Source organism: Zerene cesonia, unplaced genomic scaffold (assembly GCF_012273895.1).
Source record: "Zerene cesonia ecotype Mississippi unplaced genomic scaffold, Zerene_cesonia_1.1 Zces_u007, whole genome shotgun sequence".
Taxonomy (NCBI): domain Eukaryota; kingdom Metazoa; phylum Arthropoda; class Insecta; order Lepidoptera; family Pieridae; genus Zerene; species Zerene cesonia.
This window is the reverse complement of record NW_024045137.1, coordinates 1,354,979-1,372,677: the sequence shown is the minus strand read 5'-3', so window position 1 is coordinate 1,372,677 and position 17,699 is coordinate 1,354,979. Positions and strand designations below refer to the sequence as shown.

At 37.0% G+C, this 17,699-nt stretch overlaps 2 protein-coding genes across 2 annotated transcripts in view; one reads left to right on the top strand and one right to left on the bottom strand.

Annotated features, from left to right (window-relative positions):
- LOC119839021 (1-phosphatidylinositol 4,5-bisphosphate phosphodiesterase epsilon-1-like) overlaps positions 1-17,699 on the bottom strand; it is a 135,143-nt gene that overhangs the window by 19,116 nt on the left and 98,328 nt on the right. Inside the window, exons 23-29 of the mRNA XM_038365190.1 lie at positions 6,732-6,862; positions 6,073-6,166; positions 4,571-4,666; positions 3,636-3,739; positions 2,738-2,880; positions 2,004-2,191; positions 510-643 (exon numbers count right to left, since the gene is read on the bottom strand). Coding sequence (XP_038221118.1) covers positions 510-643; positions 2,004-2,191; positions 2,738-2,880; positions 3,636-3,739; positions 4,571-4,666; positions 6,073-6,166; positions 6,732-6,862 — 890 coding nt within the window. The remainder of the gene's footprint in view (positions 1-509; positions 644-2,003; positions 2,192-2,737; positions 2,881-3,635; positions 3,740-4,570; positions 4,667-6,072; positions 6,167-6,731; positions 6,863-17,699) is intronic.
- Positions 8,037-16,428, top strand: LOC119839034 (cleavage stimulation factor subunit 1). Its single transcript, XM_038365204.1, has 11 exons — positions 8,037-8,113; positions 8,964-9,050; positions 9,413-9,516; positions 10,371-10,525; positions 11,044-11,135; positions 11,489-11,627; positions 12,192-12,352; positions 13,353-13,503; positions 14,611-14,704; positions 15,560-15,710; positions 16,319-16,428. Exons 1-11 carry the CDS (start codon positions 8,037-8,039, stop codon positions 16,407-16,409), a joined length of 1,302 nt encoding a protein of 433 aa, XP_038221132.1. The 3' UTR covers positions 16,410-16,428.

Below are 17,699 nucleotides of genomic sequence, written 5' to 3'. Positions count from 1 at the left end.
AGGGGGAGGGAAAATGGATATACGCGTAGAAAGTAGTAGTAGAAAGAGAGGAAGGCAGTAACTGTTTCTAATGTTTGTTATAATTCTTTCCTTATCCCTATACCTTTTAATACCCTCACAAGAGGCCTGTTTACCAGCAGTGGGAACACTGCTGGGAAACAGGGGACCTGCCTAGGGACTGGCCTAGGGACACGGCATATAGGGGATGATGATGATGATGATGATACCCTTTACAGCGGGCAGCGTCTATCTCTTCGAATGTTCATGTGATCGCTTATCATCAGCCGAACCACCAGTTCAGTTACCAGTTTATGGCATAAAAAAAAAGATTCCTTATATTCCAGATCTTGATGTTTTTTAGAATCATCAAAATCGCTTCACCCAATAAATAATCATGAGGCAACAAACAAAAACAATTGAGATCCTCATTTTTTTATCGGTTATCTGTTTTATAAATACAAAAAACGCTATCTCGAGAATCTTCTTTTTTAAAATCGGTTAAAAATGACCCCACCGTGCCAGCACTGTCGCTACTCTCGGAGGATTCGAAGCTACTGCAGGCGGGTGCTGTCTCCTTCACCGCGCTCGGCTGTTTCACTGAACTGCGAGGCGAAAGCGGGCTGAGGCCGCGGAATTTGATCGCCTGAAACGAAATAAATGATGATTATAAATATATGTATACTAGCTGCACTCGGCAAACGCTGTTCTGCCTTACTCTTATCATTTAGGGGTATGAAACATAGATGTTGGACGATTCTCATAGAAATTTCAAAAATTTCATCAAAATCGGTCAAGCCGTTTCGGAGGAGTATAGTAACGAAAACTGTGACACGAGAATTTTATATATTAGATGGTGCAATCGTAGAGTGTACGCATGCGATTATTCTATAACTAATACAGATATAAAAACACTAAACCGATATCGATAGTACTTAACCTAACCTAATGTATAGTATCCTATCCTATCCTATCCTACTACCCTATCCCACTATGCTATCCTACTAATCCTACTAATATTGTAAATGCGAAAGTTTGTAAGGACGGTTGTTTATGTTTGTTACTCTTTCACGCAAAAACTAGTGAGTCGATTGCAATGAAATTTGGTACGTAGATAGCTGGATAAATGGAATAACACAACAGTTATGCGGGTGAAACCGCGAGGCGCTGCTAGTCACTACATAAAGTTAAAACAAAATCGCTTTCTCTGTATGTATTTATGTATGCTATGTATATATGTATACTTAATTAATAAAACTACGCAACGGACGGAAAAATTGTATTAGTTCAAAATGGAGTTAGCGAAAGAATATTACAAAAAGGGACCACACAATTAAAATAAATAACTTTATATTCAGTTTTATATTCTTCATAAAATAACAGTATTTTCTTGTGTTTGATTTTACGCGAGTATTATACATTTAGAAATTAAAAACTTTTTAACGAATTTTAAACGCGAGTGTAAAGTGTTCGAAACGTCAGGTTAATAACATAATGAATAAATCGTGTTTAAAATCCGTTAAAAAGTTTTTAATTTCTAAACTTAATATAAAGCCTGGTAGAGATGGTTTTTAGCCATAAGGCCGCCATTTTCATACTAGTTTTTGTTAAATTTTATTTCTTTTTTATATTTTGAAAGTGTGAAAGTGTGCAATAAAGAATAAATAAATAAATAAATAATGTTGTAATGATAAATGTGACGGCGTATTGTTTTGTTTTTGTTTGTTTGTTCGCAAGGGAGCGGTATTATTGCATGATTTTTGTCAGGAGGTTAGCCTTTGATCACAGTCGGCCATGGAGCTGGTGGGTCGCCTGATGGTAAGCGCTACCACCGCCCATGGACATTTGGAGAGGCGTAAAGTCGATTGCAGACCTCACACCAAATGGCTTGTCGACTTCAAATTGTAAAGGGATTAAGGACTGATGAGAGGTATAAAGTAAAGTACTGAGAAGGATAAGGAAAAGGATATGGGCTGGCACGCGGGTGCACGAAGCTAGGCACTCACTTGGACATAAGTGACCATATCGCTAAGTTCCCTCGCAATTTGGTTGCTTCGTTTCCTGTTCGCGGCGTGTTTCATGCTGCCGGTGGTGTCGCCGTCCCCCTCGCTCCTACGGAAGCTCTGGTAGAGGGAGAGGGACGTCCGACCAGCCTTGTCTTCCATTGCGTTAAGTATCTTGTGTAATTCTTTTTCTTGAACAAACACAGGTGAATTTAATTTAGTTAACTTTAATTAACTTCCTATTAATCTTACTAATATTATAAATGCGAAAGTTTGTAAGGATGTGTGTGTGTTTGTTGCTCTTTCACGCAAAAGCTACTCAACCGATACAATGAAATTTGGTACGTATATAGCTGGACAACTGGAATAACATATAGGCAACTTTTTATACCGATATTCGTACGGGATACGGACTTACGCGGGTGAAACCGCGGGTTGCAGCTAGTAGTATTATAAATGCGAAAATTTGTAAGGATGTGTGTGTGTTTGTTGCTCTTTCACGCAAAAGCTACTCAACCGATTGTAATGAAATTTGGTACGTATATAGCTGGACAACTGGAATAACATATAGGCAACTCTTTATCCCGATATTCATACGGGATACTGGTCCGATTTGAAAAATTAATAATTAAGAATCCAGCGATAGATAGCCCATTTATTGAGGAAAGCTTTGGCTATATAACATCAGGTACTTCGTGCGTAAAATCGCGGGACACAGCTGGCTGTGTTATAACTACCTTCGAATTCATCATCTTCATCATAATCCTCATCAGACAGATACTCGGTGATGGAGGATCCAGCCGATTGGTTGGACATTATCGAGCTGTTCCGGTTGGATGCTTCCGGCAGTGACGCACTGGTCTGCCGTAGGCCGTTAGCCCTGAAAAAAAAACATTCATTATCTGCAAATGTCCGCCTCCTTGGTACAGTGGTTAACGCGTAAGCGTAGAACCGAGGGGTCCTGGGTTCAATTCCCGGTGGGGACGCACAAAAAAAAATGTCTCGGTCTGGCAGAACACCGAAGGCTGAACACATACTTGTCCCTAAAGAAAATCGATCACTGAAACGGATTTACATCATCTGCCACATACCCCACTAGGGGACACGGGACTTCACTTTTATCTGCAAATATGGTCACTAACGTCTTAGGGTGGATGGTCTCCAGTTCCCTGTCAAACACGAAGAGAATCACGTCCATCGGTTGAAAACCCACGGAGTTATCTCTATCTACTAATATTATAAAGTTGAAGAGTTTTTTTGTTTCTTTGAACGCACTAATCTCTATTATTATTTTTTTTTTTGGAATTGTTACTTTGGAACTTTCGACCGATTGAACAAATTTTGATGGTTCTCTTAATATTTGAAAGGTGAGGCTCCCCGCGTAAATTACTTTTAAAATCCTTCCATTTAATTAACTTAAAAGGTTAGTTCTGACAATTTGAAGATTACATTTTTTCATTTTTTGTTATAAATAATTATTGGGTATAAACTTAGCTTAAAAACCGCTTTCAATGCAACGAACACCTTTCTCAAGCTATTAGCTAGCTATTTAGCTTTATAGCTTAATAAAGCTATTTAGCTATATTAAAATGTCATCGTGAACATTTTTAAAAGTCGGTTAAGAATGCATCTCACCTGAATGTGGAGGATAGCGCTCCACCTTGGACGGACGTCGCACCAGTTAATCCGACAGTCGGACTCGACTCCACTGGCAATAACTTCTTATTTTTTATCAGCACCTGGCAATAAATTATCGATTAGTACAATCTAATATAGTGGTCAGTCTGTTGCCAAGGTGATGGCTGACGATGACTACAAATGACCTTCCACGACCTCGACGAGAGAAAAAAAAAACAAAATAAATGTTGCGAGTCGGACTCGCGACACTGAGGTTTCCGTGCAGAAAAGCTTGGACAATTTGTACAGCCATCCAACTTACGACCGCCGTCACCGTTGCTTAACCTAGATTTTATTTAATATTTGCTCAATGTTGTTGGCAATCCAATTGTACAGGGTAAGGTCTGCAATGGACCTTATGTCTCTCCAAATGTTCATGGGCGGTGATAGCACTTACCATCAGGCGTCCCACCAGCTCCATTACCGACGGTGATCACAGTTTAACCTCCTGACAAAAATCCATTGCCATTGATGTGACATAAAAAATGGTTGCCTGTAAAGTCGGTTTTACGGGCGAAGATTTTACGTGACAACGTCTTTTTCTCGGTAGAATATTTATTGATATGAATATTATTAAATTGCACAATAGGAACAAGGAATTGAATGAAAATAAGAATTGCACAAATTTTAACTATAGAAAATATATTTTGTTTACTAAAAAGACAGAGACAGAGACACAAGCACGCACCGATTCAATGCGCCTAATTCTCTAGTGCTGCGCGCGCGGCGGACCGATCATAGTTCGGTGACTCATCGTAACGTTACCGGGCGTTACACTTTTTCATGAGTGACTCCGAGCCGCAACCTAATTTAAGACGTTGTCACGTCAAAAATGTCCCACATGAAACGGCTTATAAAATGTAACGCACAAAAACACTATGGCGCGAACGTACCTTGAATTTCAGTTGTTCCGGGCTGGGCAGTCTCGGCTCGTCCGTATAATCAACATCAAACAGAAATGTTGTTACCAATTGGTCTCCAAACACTGCCTGGATGAAGAGAGAACTAGTAGAGTAAATGACGTAACATGTAGACAGTGATAATAAAAGGAAGTTAAGGTTTTGTTGTATATGTGTGCGTGGCTGCGTCCGCGCCTATGTTCGGTTGATTAATTAAAGCAGTGCGAATCAAGCCTTCGAGCGTTTCACTTGTCCCCTACTTACGTACTTAACAGGTTTCATTTATTTGTAAACTAGCACCCGCCCCGGCTTCGCCCGTGGTATATAGTCTGTAGCCTTCCTCAATAAATGGGCTATCTAACACTGAAAGAATTTTTCAAATCGGACCTGTAGTTCCTGAGATTAGTGCGTTCAAACAAATAATCTCTTAAGCTTAACCTTAGTAATAATAAAAGGAAGTTAAGATTTCATTTATTTGTTAATCGGTGTCTTACGTACCCCTAAAGTAATGTAGCAATTAGTAACTTTTAATCAAAAACTGTAACGCTAGATAGCTGTATCACTACAATAATACTTTCTTCCTACTAATATTATAAATGCGATAGTTTGTAATATTATACATTCGCAAAAACTACTCGACCGATTGCAATGAAATTTGGTACGTAGACAGCTGGACAACTGGAATAACATATAGGCAACTTTTTAGATACTCCCACGAAATACGGATTTACGCGGGTGAAACCGGGGCGGCAGCTAGTTGTTACAAAAGGAAAAATTGATATATTTCGAAATCTTACGACACGTGTCCGCGGACGTAATCAAATGTAAAACAAGGATAGTAAGTAGTCCCGTAAGTTTGTTAGTAATTCATTAAATACTTTCTTTTTGCTCGCGATGAAACCCCAAACCTAATGTCTATGCACACACATGCATATTGTAACACTACTCTTTGCATACCTCCTTGATCTATCCTCTTATTGTCAAACAACGCGTACTTAGCGTGCGTCAGAACCGAACCGAATTGTGTTGTACTAAGCGGCAATATACGAGAAAACTGAGAGACAACTATCAACAAAGTCATTAGTGCGTAGTACCACACAATTGCGAGGCGGCGCGAGGCGTGTTCCGCTCACGCCGTCACAGAAGGGCAGGCAAATAAGCTGCTCTAAGTTTGTGCCGGCAGGACAGCCGAGGGGGTCGCGGACGAATTCTAACAAACACCTGTGGCCCCTTCACGTATGTGGCTCGACGGAACACAGTGGGTTTTAGTCGGTTGGAATCCGACATAACCCACGACCTCTTCCCCGGGGGCCGTGGGTATCTAGCAAGATTTAAGCCATAAAAGAAAAAAAAATATATAACACAATTCGGCACAATATTGCAGCATCAAGTTATCACTCCGAGAACGCGTTCTGACGAAGTCTTCATTGTAGTATCGAATCAGATATGTCTGATATATTTATTTTATATATTTATAAATAATCATAACAACTGACCTCAAATGTGCTTGCCATCACCTGCTGTTGCGGTAAACTGCAATGATTTTCTATACTCAATATAAGGGGGTACGGTGATGTGACGAACGCACTCCTAAAAAAAAAAGAAAAATGATAAGAAAAAGAAAAAGGTTAAGTATTTTTAATAAAAAATTTCCATCAAACAATACAGATAACATTATATGTAAATCACATTAAATACACGATTTTTTATACGTTTAATGGGCATGAAAAAACAAATAAATATAAAATACTAGCTGCGCCCTGCGGTTTCACCCGCGCAAGTCCGTATCCCGTAGGAATATCAGGATAAAAAGTTACCTATATGTTATTCCAGGTGTCCAACTATATACGTACAAAATTTCATTGCAATCGGTTCAGTAGTTTTTGCGTGAAAGAGCAACAAACACACACACCTTACAAACTTTCGCATTTATAACATTAGTAGGATAGGATTAGTATGAAGTAGGAAGTAGGATAGAACAAACCACAAGTGAATAAATTCACTTCGCTTTAGTGGTTTAGGTATGAAGAGACGAACAGAGATATTTTCGCAGTTAGGGATAATGAATCGTTAATATCCTGGATTAGTATAGACGATGGTAATCCTTCTTAACATACTCTAAATAATTATGAAAAATAAATAAATCATTGTATACCTGGCAATTGTTTCAACCACTCTCCGAAACGGTATTTTCGTGGTGAACGTGTGCCCATGATAAATGACTGGGTTGCCGTCGTCCCCGTCCCAGCAGTCGAGTTCCACACATCTGCAGCCCGTGAGCAGTACCTGGTGGGGGAAAATTTAGTGCAAACGTTACAAAAATAAAAGTAATTAATAATTATTTTTAACGAACTGTCTTAACTAATTTATAGAAAAACGGGTAGTTGATTTTTTTTCTTACTAATGTGCTGAAGCACATTGCTAAGAAAAAAATTCAACTACCCGTTTTTCTATAAATAAATTAAATCTTAACGACATACATAAAAATTTTATTAAATCGGTACAATCATTCTGTTGCGAATCCTTTTTGCTTATATACAACTCAATAAAACTTTTTAAACATAAAAATAAAAAAGGCTTGAAAATTAACTGAATTTCAAGAGACTCTTTAATATTTATTGATTTTTTTTTTCAGTTTCCAAAATTATTATTTCATTTTTTATTGGATCTTCCCCTCGATTCAGTGGTTACAGATAACTAATAAACAATAAGACCGTAAAGTTAATTCGAGAAATAATATTAGTTATATTTATAGCATACCCACAAAGGCATGGATTGCAATTTGAAAATTTAAACTCAAATTTTTATCTTATTTTATTTTATCTATTATATAATCTTATCAACAAATTACTTATAAAATGTTTTTCGCCATCTACGCTATCCTTTTCTGAAAACAGGTTAAAATTCTTTGAATTTACTGGGAACAGATAGGCGCGACAAAGAACTATGTTTTATATTATGTAGTAATTTAAAAATGTATTCCAAGTCCATCGATACGACACGGACAAACAACCTAACTAATTAAAGAGCATAGGATTATGTTCATTCATTCATATTAGAATCCTTTGAACTTGTTTTGAACGCATTAGTTTTAATGAACTGTAAAAATAAATTGCATTTGTGCATACGCCTGATTTAACGATGCTTCTTGTACCGTTGTGGTCATTCATATAGGATTGCTCTGTTACAGCGCATGATCAGAGTTATTGATTATTATTAACATGATAAACTCGGTACAAAGCGGTTATACTTGTCCTTACTCAGTTGTTCTTTGCGACCGTCGGAAACTGGTTTCTCTTTGACTAATTTTTAACCTGTAGTACTGCCATAGACAAACGTCACTGTCAAGAAGTTTGATCTGTTTGTTGATGTCAAACTGTTAAAAATAAAAACAACCCGTGTGCCGGTCCTGCGCTATTTTTCGATATTTTTGAAAATATTATAAGTTCGATTTATAGAAATGAAGGAAGCATCAACAGATGTAGATACCAGGAACGTTGTGAAGAACAGGGAATTGTTATACCGTATGATTATCAGGTTAGTTGTGTTTACATACGACCGTTGCTCTGTGATTAATTGCAGTCATTAGATATTTTAATGAAACAATCTGATTTAAAAGTTTTAAAAAATGCTTTAGACGTTGAATAGTTTCTTTCAATACGTATAGTATTTAATTCAAGTAAGGTTAAGTTATGATTACTTTACCATGCTAGGTTTTAAGTTATCGTTAGTAAACAGGTTACGAAGTTCTATTACAATCTCCCGGTTGTTACTATCTTATAGTGACATACAATACAAGTAAATAAACTTTAGATTTAAATTTTCAAGATATTTAGATAAAGTAGATATTTAGTATTTGTCCATTAGAATTTTTTATTTTTAAATCGCTATTTATAAGTTTCACTTGTATGTTTGTATGTTTTTATGTAGCCAGCAACTTAACACTAAATTTTTACTCACTTTTACTCAAACTTTCTTTGTTTATATTAGTTTGGTGACAATATAATAATTTCATGAGTTTATCTTATTATCCTTATGATATACTAGGTGCAGCCCGCGGTTATACCGCGTAAGTCCGTATCCCGTAGGAATATCGGCATAAAAAGTTGCCTATATGTTATTCCAGTTGTCCAGCTATCTACGTACCAAATTTCATTGCAATCGGTTCAGTAGCTTTTGCGTGAAAGAGCATCAAACACACACACATCCTTACAAACTTTCGCATTTATAATATTAGTAGGACTAGTAGGAAGTAGGATTAGGATTAAGATTAAATAATGCCTTTCCATATACTCTGAAGAGCAAGTGAGACGATGTAGCTAATTCTATCATTAACACAATTTTTTAAGATTTTCTAAACAGTAAATATTTCTCGTGTGTTTTCCAGTCAGTTATACTATGATGGTTTCCAACCAATTGCGGCAACGCTATCTGCAGCTGTACATGCTGATCCACCATGCCCACCAAGTGACAGGTGTGATATAATTTTTGTTCTACAATCCAGGGGTTCAAAAGCAGATTCTACAGAAAGAATCTAGCGAGATAGTCTCTAAAACTGAGTGTTATTCATTTTTGCATCAGCTTTAGTCGAACAAGTTGAATTAAAAAAAAATTGTTTCTCAATATTCAATTATACTTTGCGAACCAATATCTCAATAACAAAGGTGTTCCGTTTGATTTTCTTAACTTTCAGGCTTCTAAATCTAATAATGGTGGGACCCCAACATGAAATATAGAAACTGCTTTCCCAACTGTTTATAATAATATTTATACTACCACTACTCAAAAGTGCTTCTTATGGGAGTCCTTTCTGATACAGTTTTCTAAACTTTTCAGGCTTCTTAATCTGATGATGGTGGGGCTCCAGCATGAACCGGACCGAAAAGACAGGCTCGCTGCATCAAGTGGCGCTGAACATCTTTTGGGGACTACTGGTTTTGGTATGGTTATTAACAGGCTTTTATTAACTTCACCTGCATGTTTGTAACCGATTCCTATAGACTCGATTTTGACCCACTCTAAACGGATAGATTCAATTCAAACTTTGCAACACTTATGAAGCATAGCTCTCTCAAGTTTGTAAGGATGTGTATATGTTTGTTGCTCTTTCACGCACAAACTACTGAACCGATTGCAATGAATTTGGTACGTAGACAGCTGGACAACTGGAATAACAAATAGGCAACTTTTTATCCCGATATTCTTACGGGATAGGATTTACTCAGGTGAAACCGGCGCAGCTAGTTGTTAATTTAAAAGTAAGTTTATCTGTATATGTTTGTTTAAATATACAATTCTCATATACTATTTGCAATCAAGCCTATTTCAAACAGCTTGACCGATCCTTGTGATGTTTTTCTCTTTTTTTTTATTTTGTATTTTTTCCTTCTTATCGCGTTAATCATCATCATTATCAGCCCATACACGTTCCCACTGCTGGGACACAGGCCTCCTATGAGGGTTCAGGCCATAATCCACCACGCTGGCCATGTGCGGGTTGGCAGATGTCACATGTCGTCGAACTTTTGATTCTTGGACATGCCGGTTTCCTCACGATGTTTTCCTTCACCGTTTTAAGCAGTGGTGATGTTGTCCACATGTGCAGATAAATTGAAAAATCAATTTATTTCCTGCACGCTCGCCCGGTCTCGAACCCCGACTTATCGATTTTTGAGGTCCGAGGTTCTCACCGCTAAGCCACCACTGCTTTTTTTATCGCGTTAATACAGTTTAGAAACGAGATTCGTACACTGCACGTTCGTCGTTTAAAACGCATTCGCGTATTCACAACCAGACTTGGAGTTCGAAATGGACGCGTCGTCGCTGGCGCCGGAGCCGGCGACGTACGAGACGGCGTACGTGACGTCGCACAAGATGGCGTGCCGCGCCGGCGCGTTCAGCTCCTGCGGGCAGCTCGTGGCGACCGGCAGCGTGGACGCGAGCATCAAGGTGACGTGGATACAAAAAAAAAAAAGAAAAATTAATCGAAAAGAGTATCAAGGTTGTTGACGTTGATACAAAAAAAAATGAAAAAAGAAACAATGGGTCACAAAAAAAAAAAAATTGAAGAGTGTCAAGGTGACGTGGATACAAAAAAAGAAAAAAGATATGGGTCATTTTTGGGAACGGCGGTTAAATAGGTGTGTGTTAGTGGAAGCAATAATTGTACTCTGTTCCATTAAGTTTAGTGAAAAAAAGCAAAAAAAAGAAAAAAACGGGAGCGAAGGTTGTCAAGAATTACGAAATATTACAAACAACCCATTTTTTACACGCTTTTTATTAGTTTCACCTGTATGTTTGTATGTTTGTTTGTTGTATTTGATTTTACGCGAGTATTATACATTTAGAAAATGAAGACTTTAACGGGTTTTAAACGCGATTTATTCATTATATTATTAACCCGACATTTTGAACTTGTCCACACTCGTAGTGAAGTGTTTTTTTTTTTTTTTTGTCAAATTCCACAGATTTTGGATGTGGAACGCATGTTGGCTAAATCCGCGCCCGAAGAGGTCGACCCGGGGAGGGAGCAACAGGGCCACCCGGTTATAAGGACATTGTGAGTTTTTACATTAATTGAAGATTAGATTAAAACAAAAAAAATATCTTCTGATTTGTAGAACAGATTAATATAAATAAAAAATTGAAATAAATACAGATTAACATAAATAAAAAAATTGAAATAAATACAGATTAATATAAATAAAAAATTGAAATAAATACTGATTAATATAAATAAAAAATTTAAGTAAATACACATTAATATAAATAAAAAATTTAAGTAAATACAGATTAATGTAAATAAAAAATTGAAGTAAATACAGATTAATATAAATAAAAAAATTGAAATAAATACAGGTAGGAATAATATAAATAAAAAAATTGCAAAAAAGAACTTTTTTTCTCGCTCAGGTACGATCACACAGACGAAATAACAGCGCTCGATTTCCACCCCCGGGAACAGATACTCGTGTCGGCGTCGAGGGACTGCTGCATCAAGCTCTTCGATATCACTAAAGCGTCCGCCAAGAAGGCGTACAAGTCGATAACGGTGAGTTTGTGTCTTTTTTTTATATGTAACAGTCGGTAATGGAGCTGGTGGGTCGCCTGATGGTAAGCGCCACCACCGCCCATGGACATTTGGAGAGGCGTAAGGTCCATTGCAGACCGTACGCCTCTACAAATGGATTGCCGACTTCAAATTGGGAAGGTATTAAGAATGGATTGGCGATAGGACTAAAGGAAAGGACTGGGAAGGGTAAGGAAAAGGATATGGGCCAAAATGTATGTTTGCTTAATTTTTTTTTTTTTTTAGTTTTATAGCATTTATAAATGCGAAATTTTCGAAAGAATAGAAATATAAATATGTTTGTTGGATTTTTTTTTGTTTTTTTTTTTTTTTTTGTTATGTCATAGCGGGCGACTGAGCTGGTGGTCCGCCTGATGGTAAGCGATCACCGCCGCCCGTGCACAGAGTATAGGTGAATGCGTTGCTCGCACGTTTCAAAATGTCTGTTCATCTATCTATTTATTTGTTGTTGTACCCACGCGGAAAAAAAAACCATTTTTTTTATATTTACTTTACGCCCCGATTTTAACCTATGTAACCCCCCAGGACGCCGAGCAAGTGTTGTGCGTCGCGTTCCACCCGCTCGGTGATCACATCATAGCGTCCACCACTCACCCGGTGATCAGGTTGTATGACGTCACCACCAGCCAGTGCTTCGTGTGCCCGGTGCCGTCGCACCATCACAAGAAACAAGTCAACTCGATCAAGTGAGTGAGACAGAGTTAGTGTGTGAGAGAGAGATATAGATACGTTTGGTGGCAAGCTGTGTGACGTCATCACCAGTTAGTTTGTATGTGCTCCGTTCTATTGCACCATCACAAGAAACAAGTCAACTCGATCAAGTGAGTGAGATAGAGGTAGTGTGTGAGAGAGACAGACATCATCACGAAGCAAATTAATAATAACAAGCGAGTGAGATAGAGACGGATAGAGTAGGAGGATGATAGCACATCCGGCAACACTCACCGTCTACTTTCCCCAAAAAAAAAAAAAACTTTATTGCTTTATTATTCTGACACATGAACTGAAATAAATTCAACTTCATCAAAATCCGTGCAGCAATTACCACGTGATCGACTAACATGCATTCGTTAAGCATCTAGACTTTATTAATTTTATTATTTCTTTATTAGAATTATTCTATTTAAATAATATGATTTATTTTATTGTCCCACGAGTGAATGTGTAAGAGTATTATTAGATTTAATTTGTTATCTATACCAATATTATATATTTGTTTGTTTGTTTGAACGCACTGAGATTAGTGCGTTCAAACTACTGGTCCGAATTGAAAAATTCTGTCAATGTTAGATTGCCCATTCATTGAGGAAGGCTATAGGCTAAATATATACCACGGGCGAAGCCGGGGCGGATCGCTAGTAATTGTTAATCGTATCTATAACATTAAATAAATCCTATCCTACTTCCTACTTATATTATAAATGCGAAAGTTTGTAAAGATGTGTGTGCGTTTGTTGCTCTTTCACACAAAAACTACTGAATCATATGCAATAAAATTTGGTATGTAGACAGCTGGACGACTGGAATAACATATAGGCAACTTTCTATCCCGATATTCCTACGGGTTACGGACTTACGCGGGTGAAACCACGGGGTGCAGCTAGTATAAGTGTGAAATTTTGTATGTTTATCTTTCTTTAAAGTAGCGCAGCTAATTTTCAATATAATGTTATTGTAAATTTCCAGATTCTCACCCAACGGGAAATATTTCGCAAGCGGCAGCGCGGACGGCTCGGTGAAGTTGTGGGACACGGTCTCCAATCGCTGTTTCAACACGTTCAAGAACGCGCACGACGGCTCCGAGGTGTGCTCCGTCGCGTTCACGCGGAACAGCAAGGTAATGAACGAACGAACGAACGAATGAACGAACGAAGGAACTAATGAATGAAGGAACGAATGAATGAATGAATGAACGAATGAATGAACGAATGAAGGTACTAATGAATGAAGGAATGAATGAATGAACGAATGAACTGAGAAATGAATGAAACTTAAAATGAAGTAAGAATAACACTTTATTCTTACTTTATTTTAAGTTTGAATGGAGGAATGAATTTGTGGATGGTTGAACGAATTATTGAATGAATTAACTGAGTAAATGAAGTAAAAATAAAATGACCAATGAATGGAGGAATTAATTAATGATTAGTGAATGATTGAACGAATGAAATAACTGTGTAAAAAATACGAACAATGAATGGAAGAATGTATTAATGAATGATTGAACGAATTATTGAATGAATTTTATGACAAATAAAAGAAATATAAAACAATCAGTAAACGGAGGAATTAATGATTGAACGATTAATGTAAGATTGAATGAATTATGGAATGAAAGGTGTCGATGGCGTGTTTAAACTGTGGGACACTCCGATCGTGGTTATATAACACGTGAAAAAAGGCATATAATATCGGAATTTACCGTTTTCTGAACTTTAGCAAGGTAATGAACTAAAGAACGAACGAATGAATGATTAAACGCGAAAAATAAATGTGTGTGTGTGTGTGTTTGTTGCTCTTTCGCGCGAAAACTGCTTAACCGATTGCAATGCCATTTGGTACGTAGATAGCTGGACAACTGGAATTACACATAGGCAACTTTTTATCTCGATATTCCTACGGCATACGGATTTACGCTGGTGAAACCGCGAGGCGCAGCTAGTCAAAAATAAATAAAAAAAAATTATTAATGTATCTTTCTAACATGTTTTATAATTTATTTCATTTAAGTTTAATTCTTTTGTAATAAATAAACACGGTATGTGTAATATTGGTAATGCTATTTGAATAGAATGAATGAATGAATGAATGAATGAATGAATGAATGAATTAATTAATTAATTAATTAATGAATAATATACACAGACGAGTATGATGCGTGCGTCAACGTACGTTTTCTAAGGGCTCGGTTTTTCTTGTAAGTGTTTTTTTTTTTTGTTCGCAGTACCTCCTCACCTCCGGAATGGATTCGTCGATAAAACTATGGGAACTGGCTAGCAGTAGATGTCTCATACAATACACCGGTGCGGGAACGACTGGTGTGTAATTTATTTTTATTTTTTTATGAAACAACGAAAATACCTTTGTGTTTTTATCTAGCTAAGAATTAAAATAATTATTTGATATCACACTTATATTATAAATGTGAAAGTTTGTCTGTTTAGATGTTTGGTATACAGACAGGATATGACCTGACTTGGGTGATAGGATACTTTTTATCCTGATTAAAATTTCCCTTGGGATAAAACAGGAATCTTAATATATCTAGATATCCTACTTCCTACTATCCTACTATCCTATCCTATCCTACTAATATTGTAAATGCGAAAGTTTGTAAGTATGTGTGTGTGTGTGTGTGTGTTTGTTTGTTGCTCTTTCACGCTAAAACTACTGAACCGATTGCAATGAAATTTGATACGTAGACAGATGGACAACTGGAATAACATATAGGCAACTTTTTATCCTGATACTCCTACGGGATACGGATTTACTCGGGTGAAACCGCGGGGCGCAGCTAGTATATCTAATAAATTTGCAAGATACAAATTTTCATTTCAATTTATCAAGATCCTTTCTTAGCGGATGCCTACGTCATAACATCTATCTGGATGCCAAATTCCAGCCCGATCCGTCCAGTGGTTTGGGCTGTGCGTTGATAGATCACTTTGTCAGTCAGTCACACCTTTGAGTTTTATATATGTAGATGTCTTATTCTATGTCTATGTCTATCATCTATGTCTATAGTCTATGTATATAGTCTATGTCTATCGTCTATGTATATAGTCTATGTCTATAGTCTATGTCTATCGTCGCAGTCACCTTTCAGTTTTATATATGTAGATGTCCTATTCTATGTCTATGTCTATCATCTATGTCTATGTCTACACGGGCAGGCAAGCAGGAGCACCACGCGCAGGCCGTGTTCAACCACACGGAGGACTACGCGATGTTCCCGGACGAGGCGACCACCTCGCTCTGCACGTGGCACTCGCGCAGCGCGAGCCGCTGCCAGCTCATGTCGCTGGGGCACAACGGGGCGGTCAGGTGGGCGAGGGGGGGGGGGAGAGAGAGAGAGAGAGATAGAGATGGAGAGAGAGAGAGATGGAGATAGAGAGATAGAGGGAGAGATGCGCCTTCTTTCTCTCTCCCTGCATGCATACAAATGATTACTTTGTGGGGTGTGGGGCGAAATAGAGAAAAATTTGTATGAATACATACATATATATATAGAAAGAAAGATACCGAGAAAAATACCGTTTTTGTTTCTTATAAAATCAAACCTAAATCGCTTTCAAATTGTCATGCCGAGACCAAATTTAATGGGAATAATGGGACCACATGACGAGTAACATAGCTTTAAAATATAAAAAGAATCATCAAAATCGGTTCACCCAACAAAAAGTTATAAAGTAACAAACAAAAAAATACATTCCATGATTCATCTTTATTATATAACTTTACTAATATTTTAAAGATGAAAGGTTTGTATGTAAGTATGTTTGTAATGTTATCACACATAAACTGCTGGTCCGATTTCAAAAATTCTTTCACCGTTTGAAAGTTTTGTTGTCTATGCATATGTAGAACGGGCGAAGTCGGGGCGGTCAGCTAGTATGATATATAATTGCTAATGTTTTTTTTTATGTTTTTAGATATATCGTACACTCGGGAACGGCGCCAGCATTTTTAACTTGCAGCGATGATTACAGAGCTCGTTTTTGGTATAGACGTAATACACACTAAATAAATGTACTTTTTGTGATGTTGTGGTTTCATTTTGAGAGTTTATATTTTTGTGCGACAATTTGTTTTAATTGAAGTAGTTACTAGCCGTTTTTGTTTGTAAATTCTATTAATAAAGGATTATTAGATTTGTTTTTTTTTAAATAAAACTATATAAGACGCTAGTCGAGCGTCTAGTCCCAAATAATTTAGATGTACTCAAACAAATAATCACTTAGCATGAACGCTATAGTTCAGGTATTTTATTTTTATTTTATTTATCTATGGGAATCAAACAATGCAATAATTCTTTTAGATTAAAGACACCATACAAGTATTAGAAGTTTCCACAAAAAATTTAAAAACACATTCAGTCGTATACGGAATCCGTAATTACGTAATTAAAAACCGTATTAATACGCACCTATATATGCGCTTACCTGATGAACTAAAATATAAACTAGCTATTATATAAATAAGTCCAGAAAGGAGCAACAACACCGGCAGTAAGAGTTTATGGGCGGTAAGAAAAAATAAGAAAAAAAAATAATTTATTTGGAGACAATCTGACATGAAACGCAAAAACATAGATGAAATAAAAAAATAATTAAACAATAATTATAAAAAAAATAAGCCTCTGCGTGTTGGATCTGTGTCCCCACGTAAGTCTTCCAAAAGACCGGGTGCTTTCCTACTGGAGGTACCCGAGTATTATGGAGAGATACGAAAAAAATGATAGCAAAAATGCATAATAATAATATGTCCCACAGTATCGCCATAAAGGATCTAGTTCAGCTTGTGCCAGGCGTTGGCCTGGCGCTGGTTTTCAACTAGATCCTAAGTTATTCTTAAAACATACATATAAACGTATGTTTTAGGTACAAACTATTTCTATCTTATACCTTTAAACGAGCAATTCTTGTATATATATATATCTAATATATAAAATTCTCGTGTCACAGTTTTCGTTGCCATACTCCTCCGAAACGGCTTGAGCGATTTTGATGAAATTTTTTGTGCTTATCCGGTATCTATGAGAATCGGCCAACATCTATTTTTCATCCCCCTAAATGATCAGAGTAAGGCAGAACAGCGTTTGCCGGGTGCAGCTAGTATATATATATATTCCGAGATTCCAATTATATATATATATATATATTTGGAATCTCGGAATCGGCTCCAACGATTTCATGAAATTTAGTATATAGGGGTTTCGGGGGCGATAAATCGATCTAGCTAGGAATCTTTTTTAGAAAATGTCATATTCGTGTTTTATCGACTTAAACTTAGCGACTCTTCCTGACATCTATT

What these genes read in the sequence shown, in the direction of transcription:
- LOC119839034 (XM_038365204.1), top strand. Translation starts at nt 8,037, where the DNA reads ATGAAGGAAGCATCAACAGATGTAGATACCAGGAACGTTGTGAAGAAC. An exon ending in AAACAAGTCAACTCGATCAA is followed by an intron (nt 12,353 to 13,352) that starts GTGAGTGAGACA and finishes GTAAATTTCCAG; the next exon opens with ATTCTCACCCAACGGGAAAT. An exon ending in GGGCACAACGGGGCGGTCAG is followed by an intron (nt 15,711 to 16,318) that starts GTGGGCGAGGGG and finishes TTATGTTTTTAG; the next exon opens with ATATATCGTACACTCGGGAA.